Raw genomic sequence first — 16,499 nt, forward strand, 5'->3', positions numbered from 1 at the left:
GAGAACAGAGGTTGGCTGTGACAAAAGGTTTGGAGGCACGCTTGAAAAAGCCGCTCGGTCTTTAATAAACAGTTTGTCGCTCGGCTGGTTGCCGAGGGCCCTTTTGGCCTGCTCGCAGGGGGGAAAAAAAAGTCAACTCTTTTTCAACAATTCTGGGTCTATATGGAGATCTGAGACATGATAAATTACCTGGGGCATTAGTCATAAAAGGATCAGCCCAGGAGGAGAAAGTTTAACTTAGCCAAAGCTTAAATCTAATTTAGCTTTTACTTTATGTGCTGCCCTTATAGCCTGCTCCAGTTTCATTTTCCCAGGGACTCTCAGCACTTTGTTTATTCTAGCAAGTGGAGTTTTCTTTTGCAGTGGAATCAGAATATGTGCTTTTATATTCTTCTTCCTTTATTCTTCACAAGGTGTTCTCCATGCCTTTGGAATCCCGGTATTATTGCCCGTTATTAAAGAGATGGTTGCTTACTTTTTAACATTCCATCTCACTCTTAGCTAACAAGTCTCCCAAAAGCAGCTTGTAAATTATCAGAAGTAAAGGTGTTTCTGCCACAAGCAGCTTCCTCATTCAAACAAAGAATTCAAGACGGGACTGTTAGGGTTGAATTAGATGTTACGATGTTTGAGACATGGCAACGTAAATGGAAGCTGTGAATCAACTTCCCTTCTCTAATGTCTACTTCAACGTATTGAATTTTCTACATTTTTTCTATCATTATAACAAGATTTCTCTTGGCTCATCATTCTCAGGGATATGTTTATAGTACTGGTGTCAGGATAGTGGGTATCATGAATTGGAAAAGGAGAAAACACAAACCTGACATTTTGGAAATATTCTCAAATTATCTAAAATAGGTAGTTCTGTTTTTTATTGGTAGGCAAAGAATATAGTAATATTCCTCCAAACGTTGTACACTGTATTCTTAAAATGAATTGGCCTACTTAATATGCGAATGAAAGGAAACTGTTAAGGTTGCAGAGTTGAGTCTCAGCACAACACAGCTACTGTATTCACAAAACATGCTAGGTCAGCATTTTCCAATGATGTGACTAAAAACTTTAGAGAGACATTTGATTCAGACACAGGATGCTGACATTAGAAGCCAGATATGATTGTGATGATGTCATGCACCAGAGTTCTACAAGATTTTCAGTCTGGCCAAAGACGGTTATTTTTAACAGAATAACAGAGTTATTCCAAGGTACCTTGGAGGTTTTCTAATCCCACCCCCCCCCCCCCCGTTTAAGCAGGAAACTCTAACCATTTCAGAGAAATGGTTGTCTTATCTTAGATCATATAAACTTATACGATTGTCTTAGTTGAATATAAATATTTATTATATTATTATTATAATATTATATATAGTATATTGTCTTATCCTTGATCATATAATCTCAGTTCATGTGACTTCTGGCTGCTTTGAGTTAAGATTAATGTGATTATTAAATCATGATTTGTATATAGCAATAGTCAATCTTGAGTATGGGTTGTGCACAGGGGTGGGTTCCTGCCAGTTCTAACCTCTTCCATAGAAGAGGTTCCACAAATCTACAGTGCCGTTTAGAACCGGTTCCAGCTCCCCCCCTGCCCGTCCTCACATCATCAAGATGAAGAGCGAGAGGAGGAATTCTGGGAGTTGAAGTCCACAAGTCTTAAAGCTGTCAAGTGTGAACACCCCTGGTTTTTTTTTTAAGGGTTAGGGGTGCAAGGATCTTGTAACTTGATAGCTTTAAGATTTGCGTGCTTCAAATGCCAGAGTTTCTGAGCCAACATTTTGGTTGCTAAGCAAGAACATTGTTAAGTGAGTTTCACCACATTTTACAAGTTGGCCACGCCCACCCAGTCACATGGCCGACAAGCCACTCCCACAAAGCAAGCCACACCTACAGAAGAGGTTCTAAAAATTTTTGAAACCCACCACTGGTTGTGCATAACAAGAAGGCAACAACATGTGCAGAGTCTAGAAATGATTTTGTAAAGGGACATAGAATCAAAAAGGTTGCATAACCTTATGCTAAACTAAGATAAAAAGAGGTTGGCTAGTTTAGGTATTTTGTGATCCAGACCATCACATCAAACCCTAACATGATTTATTTGATTGGACATAGGTTATTCTATGGATAATCCTATTATGTTTGATTCTTTGATTTAGTGTTTACTATGGTGTATAAGCTGAGCCAGTATGAAAAGTCAAGTATTGTTCCTTTTAACAATAGCCATCTCAAGCAGAGAACGTCACTCTTTAATAATTACCTTTTAATATAGCAAAAAAAAAAGGTTTTCAGCTTATAAGAGAATTAACAAAACATCATTTGTTTTTATAGTTTTTCATGCAACAATTAGCTTCGTTACATTTTGATAAGCATCCAACTGTTTTCAGTGGCAACCTGCCCTCTTTTCTCTAAGGGCTTGCTCATATTGCCAGCTCCATATGGCTCATACTATGGGAATGCAGCAAAATTAACTCAAAAGAAAAGATACAAACAAACTCACATAAACAGCACACGCATACATATATAACATATACAAGCCAATTAAATAAGCATACCCAGCCTAATAATCATGTCTCCACAGTAAACAAAATAAAAAGGCAATTTTCTTCCCTACTGTTGTGTCCCAAATATTAGATATTGGTAGTAAAGTGGCCCTGGCATAAAGGTTTCAGTTAGACATCATGGGCTAATAGTGAGAAAAAGGCCATCCGTCAAGAACCCACCCTGAGGGGTGTTAGGGGTATCTTACCCCCCACAGTATTTGTTTCCAGAGAGCAAGTCATCTGTGTACCAAGTTTGGTTGAAATTGCTTGAGACATACCAGAGTTATGATGGAACACACACACACACACACATTGATATATATATATGTTATATTTATGCTGATAAATAAATAAAGGGAGACTAGTATAGATCTATTTCAAGCTATTTAGCTCTCATCAGCTAGCCATACCCAAGTTTGGGAATCGAACCTGTGCTCTATTGCCTCCCAGGCAGGGAGTTAACCATTTGAGCTACAGAGAACGACTCCTTGATGAGAGCTAAATAGCTTGAAATAGATCTATACTAGTCTCCCTTTATTTATTTATCAGCATAAATATAACAAATGTAACAAAAAAGGCAACAGTAAAAAATATTGGGTTTCTGTCTGGATGGACTCTTGTGACGAGCCTAATGACAGAGAGTGGAAGTGTGACCTTCCTCCCATACTTGGGCATACCAGGGGTTGTGACTTTAAGTATATACCTCCCACCCTGGCTGGCTGATAAAGGAGTCGTTCTCTGTAGCTCAAATGGTTAACTCCCTGCCTGGGAGGCAATAGAGCACAGGTTCGATTCCCAAACTTGGGTATGGCTAGCTGATGAGAGCTAAATAGCTTGAAATAGATCTATACTAGTCTCCCTTTATTTATTTATCAGCATAAATATAACAAATGTAACAAAAAAGGCAACAGTAAAAAATATTGGGTTTCTGTCTGGATGGACTCTTGTGACGAGCCTAATGACAGAGAGTGGAAGTGTGACCTTCCTCCCATACTTGGGCATACCAGGGGTTGTGACTTTAAGTATATACCTCCCACCCTGGCTGGCTGATAAGGAGTCGTTCTCTGTAGCTCAAATGGTTAACTCCCTGCCTGGGAGGCAATAGAGCACAGGTTCGATTCCCAAACTTGGGTATGGCTAGCTGATGAGAGCTAAATAGCTTGAAATAGATCTATACTAGTCTCCCTTTATTTATTTATCAGCATAAATATAACAAATGTAACAAAAAAGGCAACAGTAAAAAATATTGGGTTTCTGTCTGGATGGACTCTTGTGACGAGCCTAATGACAGAGAGTGGAAGTGTGACCTTCCTCCCATACTTGGGCATACCAGGGGTTGTGACTTTAAGTATATATATATATATAGATAGATAGATATATAGATAGATAGATATATAGATAGATAGATAGATAGATAGATAGATAGATATAGATATAGATAGATAGATATACAGACAGTTAGATAGATAGATAGACAGACAGACAAACAGATAGATAAAGTTCTGTGTCCATCAGGGCTATTGCACTCATTAGCTATATGCATCTTTATTGCACATCACAAATTGCATTTTTGCAAACTGCTTGCCCAGAACAGACGCCTCTGATTATGATTTCTTAATCAGCACAGAGACTGAGATTCTTCAAGTAAAAGCCTCTGTTCTATAAAGTCTCAGAGGTCTCCGGCATCTTTTCCTGAACTCATTTAAAAGAGCCTCTGCAAAGCCTCTGCTTGAAGCTCTGGAGCAAGAGTTAATTTTAATTAATCAAATTAAGTGACTTTAGTATAAGGCAGCTTCGTGGACACTTTGAATAGGATCGTTTCATCTATTTGTCATTCCCTTTTCTGAAGAATTACATCCTAATTCTCCAACGAAGAAAAAAAGAAGACAGAAACGTCCATACCTTGATACTGAGAAGGGGGTTCAGACAGACGTCCATACTTGTGCTTTTTGCCATCTTTCCAATCTATTGCTAAGATCATTAAAAGTGAGTAAAAAGAAAATAACACCACATTAATCACATTACAGTATTATCACTTTTTTTTCCCACCGAAGCAAATATGCAACATATTGCCCACTAGAGCTTGGACAAATTCAGAGCATCTTTAACCTTCGTTGTCAGCCATCTTTCTTCTATTAAGCAACTCAAGTCAACTTCTTTTTGCCTTCAATCCAAGGGAAAAAGGATACAATACCTGTATTTCTTCAGATTACCTGTTCTGGTTTATGTAATTTTTTTATTTAAACAATGTGTAAGCCTGGCTATCTTATACACAATAGTCCTAATAGTGGAAAGGAAATGAACAGAGAAATGACTGAGCAACTACACTGGTGAACCAGTAGACCCGCAGAATTAAATCTGGGTCAGTCACCAGGACAGGAGGTTTTGTCTTCCGAGCTTTCGGACTTGTACTGGAGCCCACCCTCAGGGAATTTCTTTCTAGCAGAGTGTGTGTGTGCTGGTCTCTGTATGGTATTTGTGGTGCCTGTTTCAAGTGGTTGTAGACCTATCTCTCAGAGCTGTCTAGTGCAGTCCCTTTTAACCTTTGTCCCTTTTTGCAGGCGGAGGGAGCCTCAAATTTTTCCAACTTTCAATTTCCAAACGTTAGGGGTGCTGAAAAGTTGGGACATGCCTTGGGGATTGTAAAGATATTTTGGTTACTCTGATATAACTTAAGTGTGCTTGGTAAGTAACTGCATCAATGTCATTAACTGTTTAACATTTTGTTTGTTTCATTTGAGGGGGAGGGCACATCATCTTCTGAAACTCTCAAGCGCTGCCACAAGACAGAAGTGTCCAAGAGTGTGTGGATAAATTTGCAGGGCGGTGGCACAGAATCGTGGCATAAATTCCACTGCTTGTGTTCATGTGAGAGAGACGGAGAGAGGGGGGGGGAGATGAGAGAGAGAGAAGGTGAGAGAGAGGGAGAGAGAAGGGGGGGAGAGAAGGTGAGAGAGGGAGAGAGAGCGAGGGAGAAAGGAGGGAGAGGTGTGAGAGAGGTGTGTAAGAGAGAGAGGAGAGAGAGAGAGAGAGGGAGGGAGGGAGGGAGGGAGGGAGGGAGGGAGGGAGAGAGAAGAGGTTGTCATATGGGCTAAAGAGGTGAGGTCTTCATTGTAATACTGTGTCTGATATTTTGCAAATGTATCACTCACCCCCCACCCTATGGGTTAGGGTTAGGCTGCCAAATCCAGGAGTCAGCAATCTAATGCCTAGACATCATGGCATCCTTGGTCTACAGGCCTCCGTAATGAAATTAAAACACATTTATTCATTTTCAATTAAGTGCCAAACGGCGTTTCACAAGACCTTGGGGTTTCCATCTGAAAATTCTAATACTCCCTCTAGACATTGTTTGGGAACTATTGGCCTATTGGCTGCAGCAAACGATTTCCTGGCTTTCGGAAAGGTGAAACTGTATTTGCAGCTGTCACGGATTTTGAGAGAAACAAACCCTGATGAGGACAGATGTTCTAAAGTGAGAAAAGAGAAGCAGCTGCCAAAAAAAACCCCAAACCAACGACTCCTGTAACAACGAGAAACCTTGTCTATCCTCCTATGGCTTTCGAGAGAGATGCACACATGGAGAACGAGCTGCCTGGGTTAAAAACACAGGTGCTAGTTCTGAATTATATAGTAGTCATAACCAGAGACCACAGCAGCACTTTCAGCTGAAAGGTTTGTGGTCTGTGAAAATGATGATAAACTGAGCAGGAGGTTTACATCCATGGAGGCCGGGCTCTGTCTCAACTAATCAAGCAGCAACTTTACTATCCAGGGCTGCAGCGGCTTCTCCGCAGGCTCACCTGGATTGCTCCTTTCCTCCCCAGGCGCTCTCATTTTAAGGGGCAAGGCAGAGTGGGAGGGGGTTACCAATCCTGTGGGAGGAGCCATCAGAGGCACAAAAGCAATTCAAAGCAGGAGGAAGTTAAAAGCGGAGAAGCAGCGAGCAGCATAAATCAGGCATGGGAATTTGTTCCAAAAGCCATCCTACTTTCTGTAGTAAATGAAGAGGACGGTGGAGAGCGGAACCTGGGCTCTTCACTACAATCTCCTCTTCTTTTATTCTGGATAAATTTAGCAGAAAGCTACACAAACAAACAAACAAACAAAAATCTTGGTTTTGATCAGAAACTCTTCTTTCCTTCCAAAGATGATTAGTTGTGTGGGAGAAGAGGAGGAGGAGGAGGAGGTGGAGGCAAAAGAGAGCAGTAAACAGAGTTTTAAGAAAAACCTGCCTGGCGTGCATATGCCACAAAACCCAAGCATAATTTCTCTCGGAGAAGAAAAGATTGCAGCCGCTAGAGGAAAATACTGGGAGGTAGCCTGGCGGTTGGTTTCATGCCTCATTAAAAGGCAAGGAGGCATCTGCCAACACAGTACTGGCTTGCCCCATGCTGGGATGATAAGCATATGGTGCCAAAGAGGCAGTATGGGCTCAAAAGAGCTCCCTTCAGCCTGTTCACAGAATGGGAAGCTAGGAACGTCTTTAAAATGTCACGAGAGGTAAAACAAAAAAATCCGCCACTGATGAGCAGGAAGGTAGGGAGTTTGCAGGGATGAAATCCAAAAGGCTGCCAGCCACTACACATCCTAGGCAAAATAAGTGAGTTGTCAGCATCACTAGCAGAGCATTCATTACAGCACTGATCTTTAGTACTAGTTTATACACAGTGGTGGGATTCGTTTACCTTCCCTACTGGTTCGCAAATGGGAGAGCACGCACCGCAGCGTTCGCGCATTACTTCGGGGGCGGATGGCCTCCGGCCGCTACAGGTGCCCCCTCCGATATGAGTGATGTCAAACTGGCCACGCCCACCCTGGCTATGGCCTCCAACACCCCCCCCCCCCGAGGTGAAACATAACCCTGATATGGCCCTCAATGAAATCGAGTTCAACACCCTGAAGTAGAGAACCGTGGTGAGAAAGAATGAAGGATTAGACCAGGGGTAGTCAACCTTTTTATACCTACCACCCACTTTTGTATCTCTGTTAGTAGTAAAATTTTCTAACCGCCCACCGGTTCCATATTAATGGTGATTTATAAAGTAGGGAAGTAACTTTACTTTATAAAATTTATAAAGCAGAGTTATAGCAAACCCCTACCGCCCCCCCATGAAAGCTGGAACGCCCACTAGTGGGCGGTAGGGACTGGGTTGACTACCATTGGATTAGACGGACGTGATTTAATCTAGGGAAGGCTCATTGTTCTTATCAGAAGAGTTTTCACAATAAAGATAAAAATCCTACACTGTTTTACTTGAGAACAGCTCCTTGCCTTTAATGCGGCCAACAAACATATTTATTGCAGGAATTAGATTTGTCTAAAAGAGCCTTAGCAGATAGGTAGGCAGGCAATGGAGATAAAAAGGATAGCAATAGCAATAGCAGTTAGACTTATATACCACTTCATAGGGCTTTCAGCCCTCTCTAAGCGGTTTACAGAGTCAGCATATCGCCCCCACAGTCTGGGTCCTCATTTCACCCACCTCGGAAGGATGGAAGGCTGAGTCAACCCTGAGCCGGTGAGATTAGAACCGCTGAACTGCAGATAACAGTCAGCTGAAGTGGCCTGCAGTACTGCACCCTAACCACTGCGCCACCTCTGCTCAGAAACAACCACAATCCAACCAAAGAAACAGGAAAGAAGAAAGGGATAAAAATAAACTTGAAGTGATTTTCTAGCTTGCTGATATTTAAAGTAGCCCAATTGTCTGGATGTTTGCTTAACAGCCTACACTCCCTTCACCAATGGCCTTATCCATGTCTCAGGTCATTTTATTGAAGCGATTAGCAAACCGAATGCTATGACTTACCTTTCTGAGGGCTGGGCTTCCGCATTATATTGCCTGATACAGGGCCTCACTCTGCAACTGGCTTAGGTTTACCAATCTGAAGAGGACTGGAAGTAAAAAGAAAACACACACAAAACTGTCATAAGAAGTGGTCAAGAATTTTAAGCAGCTCTACTGCAAATCAAAGTCCTCTTTAATCCCAAACTTCAAACCAAATATTCTTTGCAAAGATCTGTATTTTGGCTCCGGGGCTTATGAATGAAATCAACTATTTTGTCACTATTCCATTTTGGTTTTTTTTGCAGGGGACACTGCTTTAGCTGCTTTGGTATTGCTCTCCCTTTAAAGTAAGAGGTTTATCATTCATAGATTTTTTTAAAAAATCCATTTCACACACCCCCCCTACTGTCAAATGGCTGAGAATCCTGTTTGTCAGCCTCATACCGTAGTACATGCAATCTATGACCTCACTAGAAGCCAACAGGTGATTATCAATCATACTTCCATAATAGACTATGGCAGTGATGGCTAACTCTTTTGTCATTGCGTGGGTGCGTAACAGCGTGTGTGTGTGTGCTCAAGCCCATAATGCAATGCGTGCGTGACACCCCCCGTACTCCCTCTGTGCATGCACACATGCCCCCCGTGCTCCTATGTATGACCCGCCTCCCCCGCTGGCCCATTTTGGGCCTAGCAGGCCTCCCAGAAGCCTCTTGGGACCAAATATTGGACACGGGGGGGGCGCTCCCCCCATGCATGCATATGTGACCCCCTCACACCCCCATGCACATGTCTCCCACATGCGCGGTGACTCAAAAATCAGCTGCCTCGTGGGAGGCGTGTGAGCAGGCGCAGTGCTGCTGAACTGGGCGATGGCTCGTGTGCCTGCAGAGGGCTCTGCGTGCCAACCGTGGCAAGCGTGCCATAGATTCGCCATCACGGTTATGCAGACTGTGCATAACCTCAACTCTGGAATGCCTTTTGATCTGAAACATACATGTTTGGATGTCTTATGCAAAAAATTAAGATATTTTTGTTTTGATGCCTAGCACCTTAATTTGATTATTATGTTTTAATGTACACTTTTAAAATCTTTGCAACTCAATTAGATTTTCCTTTATAGGACTTTTAAGGACCAGAACAGAATCCTTTTGTTCTGTTACCAAAAAGATGCTCACTAAGTTCAAAAGACTTTTCCGGGCACATGTGCCCAGGAAGATTCTATTAAAAACCTTTTGGAAAATAACCAAGGATTTATATGTATGACTATCCCATATTCCCGGGGAACTTCAAGGAATGCCTAGCAAGCCCTTCTTCTGAGTTGCTCCCAATGCAGACTTCTTCCCGATGGCTGGCCTCCTCCTAAAATTGCAAAATAGCAAGGAAAACGGGAATCCTAGATCAGGCTAAGACACTTCTGGCCAGCAGCCCGGTGAAGCCTGGAGCTAACAGACATGCCACGAGGCAGGGAGCAAATGTAATTTTCCTGGCTACTAAAAGTCTCTTGGCTATAGCTTCTGCAAGGACAGAGGGGGGGGGGGGACGACTGTTGGGAAGATGGCAGGAAGGATCTTACTCAGCAGAAGATGACTATACACTCTAAGAAGAGAAAACAAGCTTGGCTCCCTTCCCACTGTCGATGTTAAAGAATGAGATCACGGACAAGATCCAGGGCTAATGAGCTTTCATAAATTCCACTAGAGCAATTATTGGGTGCGCTTGGAAAGACCATCTCTCTGACCCTCTCTTGTCTCGCTGTCAATACCAACACCACGTTAGGGGAAGCCCTGCTTTATGTCTGCTCACAAAGTCCTCAACGGGACAACAAGCGAATAGTTCCAGCAATTCATTAATCAGTACAACGGTTCCCTAGATACAGTTATCACAAAGAACTAGGAGCCTCCTGTAATTTCTGGCGCAGAGTCAGAGGCTCCAATAGTAGAGAAGCTGAGTTTGCCTGTGTATACATATTATTCTGAATGGGAGAAGACTAACATGCTCGCACAGTCGCAGAGGCCTATCAGTGTCAGAGGGCGAGGGGGAAAACCACACAGACTGAACAGATTTCTGGATTGTTTTGCTCTTGTAGATCCAAGAGCAAAAACAGAACAGGAGCCAACTTTTTGAAAGAATACAGCAGTGGAGAGATAGAGGGAGTGAGTAACCTCCAAGAAAGTGTGAGAATTCAATTTATTCTGATCCCTGGAAGACACTAAAGTTGTTAACCATTTTCAGATTAGAAATAACCGGGGAAGTAAAAGCTGTGAATTCTAATTAGGAGATGTTCCCTTGTCTGCACAAATTCTTGCAGATCAAGAATAGAAAGAGGGTGGGGGAGGTGGGGTAAAACACATCTTAAAACTTTGCCTTGGTCTGAGAGGAAGAAAAAAAGCATCTCCTTCATATCTGAATATCAAATACTCACTAAACATTCTAAAAATATTATATATATATATATATATATATATATATATATATATGTATGTATGTATGTATGTATGTATGTATGTATGTATGTATGTATGTATGTATATATATATATATATATATATATTGTTGAGCATTAGAAAAATCAAGAGAGAACGAACCCATTACTTCATCTGGACATACATACATACATACATACATACATACATACATACATACATACATACATATTTCAGCACTTCAAAGTGGGCCTCGATCAAATAACAACATAGCTTTGAAATGTATTTATGAAATGCTGTTTTAACTTGTGTTTTACATTTGTTACATTTGTTTATTGTGTTAATACACTTTTCCCTGTTTCTTGTAAGCTGCTCTGACCTCAGGGAAAGACTGGCAATTATATTTTCTAAGTACATAAATAGAAATTGGCATTAAAACGTATTTATTGTAACTGCCTGGTTTTAAGAGAGCCAGTTTGGTCTTGTGGTTAAGATATCAGACTAGAAACTGGGAGACTGTGAGTTCTAATCCTGCTTTGAGTATGAAAATCAGCTGGGTGGCCAGTCATTCTCTCTCAAACAAACCCACTGCACAGGATTGTTGTGGAGGAAATAGGAGAAAGGAGTCTGCCACCTTGAGTTGTACATCAAAAAAAAGGTAGGCTGATAATAATAATAATAAAAGAGATAGCTTTGCTGATTTAAAAAATGCAATCACAAAATAATCTTAACTGATTTATCAGTTAGAAGGTCTTTGCAGAAGGTCACAAGACTTTAAAGTGATAGACCTGCCAAGATATTTCATCTCTAAATATGACAGAAAATGGAAGGATTTTGCAACATCTGAAGCATCTCAGGAAAATCCATCAAAATATATATACCAACCAGATAGGCAGCCTTCAGCAACATTGCAAATGACCAGTCTTAGGAGGAGAAGCCACACCCACTTCCTGTGACGTGGAGATAAAAGGGAAAGATAATTCACAATTAATGGAAAGTGTTAAGTCTCACTTTTACCAATTCAATTTATTCTCCTTTTCACTTTGCTTTCTGGATAAGAAACCATATTTGGAAGCCCTGAGTACTAAATCCTGTATCATCCTATATCCTGATCATTTAGGTATTTATTAATGCTTATTAATGCTTATAGGCCGCCCTTTTCCCTGAGGGGACTCAGGGCGGCTTACATAAAATAAGGGGGGGGGTATACAGACAATAGACACAACAATACATAGAAGTAAAATAGTAAGCAACATTCATTCATCATTCGGGTGGGGACAGTTATCTTTGTCCCCAGGCCTGACGGGCTAGCCAGGTCCTAAGGGCTGTGCGGAAGGTCTGGACGGTGGTGAGGGTACGAATCTCCACGGGGAGATCGTTCCAAAGGGTCGGAGCTACTACTGAAAAGGCTCATCATCATCATTTTAGCCATTGTCCATCCACTGCAGGATGAAGGCCTCTTCCGCATGTTTCCAACCAATACGGTCCTAGGCTTTCCTTCGTCAATTGGGCCCACAATACTTGCTGATGTTGGTGATCCATCTTGTTTTAGGTCTCTTTCATGGATGCTTTTTATCAAGTGGGATCCATTCTGAGACTGCCTTGGTCTACCTAAATACTGGGTTTGCAACGTTGAGTCTTCCCAGACTATCAGCGAAGACACTGGAAGGCACAAAAGCATCATGGCACGACAAAACCGCGCTCGACTAAAGCGCGCCCGATTAAACCGCGTCACTGACGTCATCAACACGGCGACAACAGCGAGCGCGGAGAAAGAAGGGCGCTTTAAATAGCGCTTTGAAAGCAAGCCGATTCAAGTTAAGGTAAGGGTTAGGTTTAGGGTTAGGTTTAGGATAAGGGTTAGGTTAAGGGTTAGGATTAGGTTAAGGGTTAGGTTAAGGGTTAGGTTTAGGGTTAGGATTAGGTTTAGGGGGGTTAGGTTTAGGGGTTAATTTTAGGTTTAGCGTTTACAGCGTGCTTCTGTCTCCGCGCTGTTGTCGCCCTGTGATGACGTCAGCTACGCGGTTTCGTCGAGCACCCTTTAGTCGAACACGGTTTTGTGGTGGAACCCAAAAGCATCTACTATATATTAAAGTAAGATGCTTAAATTTGTTGGAGCTAACTCATGGTTTACATGTAATCTCCACACACACACACACACACACACACACACACACACACACACAGCCTCCCTGTCTTTTCTCTTATTGTGAGTAGTTTGGAAATCATTCTTTTCCACAAAGAATTTAATTCCCACCCCCAGCCCATTTCCCAATGCAACAGCTGGAGGTTATTTTTAAAATCATCAATCACACGTTATCTCAAGCTATGTGACAAATGTTACATCTAACTTGGCTTAAGCTGAGTACCTTTAAGTGCCACTTAATCAAGGTAGGATTCTTAGGGGTCATTCAAATAATGCTTCAACTATTCATGAATGCAAGAACATAAAACAGGAGATGGGGAAGGAATGCCAGACTTTTGGCGGAGCTAATCCAGCCTTCTTTTCTGCATAAGAGACAGTCCAATTCTTCTCTGCTGTTTTCCTCACCATCAAGTGTAGAACCCATTAATGATTATAGCCAACAACCATAAGACAATCCCCCCCCCTCTATGGTTTTATCTCTTTTCAGAAACAAGCCTCGTTTGTCATGACTTAATTTATTGAATAATGCGTTGTATAAAAAGACCAGGTTACTTGGTGTCTAGTACTTCTTATATCATGAGAAAGAAATTCTCTCTAGTAAATCTCTGCAGCATGCATAATTATGTACATTAAGGATGGACAATCTGTTGACTTCCGTATTTTTTGAAATACAATTCCTGTAATTTAACCACAGGCCAAACTGCTGTGGATGTGCAATCTCAAAACCTCTGGAGAATGGTATACACAGGTGACAATTTTGCAACACTGCAATGTTCCTTCATAGTATGTTTCAGATTTAAACTTCCCACAATACCCATTCCAAGTTAATTCAACTTTGAGCACTCAACATTCTTATATTAAAGAGAGTCATTACTTTTGGTTTTATTGTACAGGGACAAGTAAACTATTTTGTGAGCTTAACTTCAAGAACAAAACAATCAGAACAGACACAAATCTACAGAATCACCTCAGTCTAAACGGAATTCTAGAAACAGATACCTCAGCATTGTTTCATTTAATCCAGGGATCAACTTTTATATCGCTTTCCAAAGTGAAATTAAATTATATAAGACACAAGAGGCATTTTAATAGCAAGGGCTTTAGGTAGTTTTATTTCAGTGAATGTAACCACAGCTACCTTCCAATATTTGAGCTCAGAAGGTAAGTCTTCCATCTCAGAATCTGTATCTTGTTCAAGATTTGCTTTTTCTTTTGAAAAATAAACCACAACTGAAAATCACAGCTTTTCTTGATGAAAAGATAGGTTTTCCATTGTCTTGTTTAAACTGCCCTTTCTTAAAGCAATTTCATTTTGAACTGTGCTTAGTGGTCTGGAAAACAAATTGTTCATTTTCTTCTTTCACAGCGTGATAGACGGAGTTCCACATTTAAAAAAAAATATTTATCTCTCCTTATGGAATTTAAGGCAACCTGCATAAGCTTTCCAGATAATCTCCCATCCATTTGCCAACCAGATTAAAACCTCCTTATCTTCAGCAAGGCAGCTACATCGGGTACTTCCAAATAATTCATATTTTTTAAAAAAAATCTATTTAGAGTGAGTGGAAAAAGTCACGGGAATATTTTGAGGGGGAAAATGGCCAGGCAAGGAAAAAGGGGATCTCTTCTTTATGCAAAATGGCAAAACAACTGAGATTGAAATTTTATTATATCCTTTTTTTTAATAGATACATTTGGCACTTTAACTATATATTCACTGTGCATCACTAAATCAGAAAAAGGTTCAGTCATGCAATAGCATTTCAGCTTTAAGCATCTGAACTACAAAATGGATGATTGTCCATCCAATTGTGTGGCCTTCATTTCAGTAATATGGAATTGTCTCAGGAAGAATAGCTACCCCTTTAGGCCTCTTCTAATATTTATGTTTAGCCAACACAAATCCTTTCGTTGAGAGATTACATGTGCCCTATTCCTGACAGGTAAGCCACATTTACAGTTGAATGAATAACCATCAAGACAGAGCAAATTAAAGGCCAAGCAAGTTTTAAAAATCAAAGGGGCTACTAAATCTAGCCTATGAAGGGAATATACCAGAGACTACTGTAATAGAGCTCTTCACCATAGACATACCCCAGACTTAAAATAGCTTTTGAAAAGTAAGCCCCTTTCTATGTAGATGAATTTAAAAACTTTATTTCGTACATCAATCTATTTCTAAAACAAAATACTGGCATCGATCAGTGATATTTTTGGCTGAAGTTCAAACATGTAAGCCACATTTAAAATTAAGCATCAGGAAAAAAACACACAGCATAGTTTAAATTTCAAAAAGCCACCATGATATGGTGCTTCAAAACAAAACAGCATGCTTGCATGACAATCCAAAACATATGCACATACATCTGTAAACAAAATGGCTGAGTTCATACAACACGTTTAAACAATTCTGTTCCAAACTAGCGCCTGCATTCATACAGCATGCTAAGCTTGGCTGCCTGTAATGCTGATTAGTTTTCTGCAGATTAGTGTGTTTTGTTAACCCAGGCCCTTTGGTTAGTTGACAGTTGAAAATATTATGCAAAGCCACAAAATGGATTATCTGGTTTGTGAAGTAGCCAATTCAAGTTAAGTCTGCAGTTGTGTGTGTGTGTGAGAGAAAGAGACAGAGAGAGAGAGAGAGAGAGAACACTATTTTCCCCAGTAACTAGAATTGTTACTGTATTAGTATTATTACATTTATTATGGCTGCCCACTCCAGACAATTCTGGGTGGCTTACAGTTGCCAAATGCTTCCCAAGAGGGAAATTATTTACTTAATAATATAGTTGGATATGTTTTTTTTAAAAGAACCAAGTTAAAATCATATTTCCCCTATTTAAACTTAGGGCTTCTTTGTACTCTGAAGCCCACTTTCCTCAACAAACGCCAGTCCATCGTTTTAATCACAAGAAAGAAAGAAAAATCCAAAACATGCATCAGACTATCCCAAATTGCTTTTGGGGAAACATCAAACAATTAGGGAAGGTTTCTGAGAAATCAGTGAGCATCCCAGAGACAGGTAGAGGACAAGAGAGGAACCAGAGGAAATCCTTATTGTGGAGGAACAAATCAAGAGGGGAAGAAGAAGAAGAAGAAAAAAGGATTCAAGAAATCTATTCGGAAGAGACAAATTGTCCTAACTCCTGATTTCTGCAGCAGACAGAAAAGTGACTCCAGGAAGCCCACCATGAAACATAACTCCTGGTCCTGCTTTCATATCTCTCTCTCTCTCTCACTCACTCACTCACTCACTCACACACACACACACACACACACACACACACACACACTGCTGCTTTCCTGCTGCCCCTCACCCTGCAGACTCCATTTACCAACCCTGGTCCACAGCTCACCCTTTCCCCCCACCCCCATAATGCTCCTTTTCAGGACCCCTAAATCATCTTTCCCAAATTGCATCCCAGGACAAGCCCCTTCCCATGTGCCTCCATTTGGGTGTGTGTGTGTGTGAGTCTCATTCCCCAAGGGGCACTCTCCAGATGGGGCTGCCCCTTCAGATACTCTTGGGGGCTTGGGGTCTTCCTTGGAAAGCCTTCCCCTCCCCCCATAAGGCTCCTTTTCAGGACCCCTA

At 41.1% G+C, this 16,499-nt stretch overlaps 1 protein-coding gene across 4 annotated transcripts in view; it reads right to left on the minus strand.

Moving 5' to 3' along the window:
* The window catches only part of SCMH1 (Scm polycomb group protein homolog 1), a 45,250-nt gene that overhangs the window by 27,683 nt on the left and 1,068 nt on the right, over nucleotides 1–16,499 (minus strand). For 3 of the 4 annotated variants that reach the window (XM_032227807.1, XM_032227808.1, XM_032227806.1), the window contains exons 2-4: nucleotides 11,647–11,711; nucleotides 8,357–8,442; nucleotides 4,446–4,514 (exon numbers count right to left, since the gene is read on the minus strand). In XM_032227807.1, the coding sequence (XP_032083698.1) occupies nucleotides 4,446–4,514; nucleotides 8,357–8,381 (94 nt within the window). In that variant the 5' untranslated portion in view covers nucleotides 8,382–8,442; nucleotides 11,647–11,711. Of the gene's footprint in view, nucleotides 1–4,445; nucleotides 4,515–8,356; nucleotides 8,443–11,646; nucleotides 11,712–16,499 lie in introns of those variants that run through there. The other variant, XM_032227809.1, reaches the window with a different exon arrangement.

This window comes from Thamnophis elegans, chromosome 12 (genome assembly GCF_009769535.1).
Source record: "Thamnophis elegans isolate rThaEle1 chromosome 12, rThaEle1.pri, whole genome shotgun sequence".
In the NCBI taxonomy this organism is placed as follows: domain Eukaryota; kingdom Metazoa; phylum Chordata; class Lepidosauria; order Squamata; family Colubridae; genus Thamnophis; species Thamnophis elegans.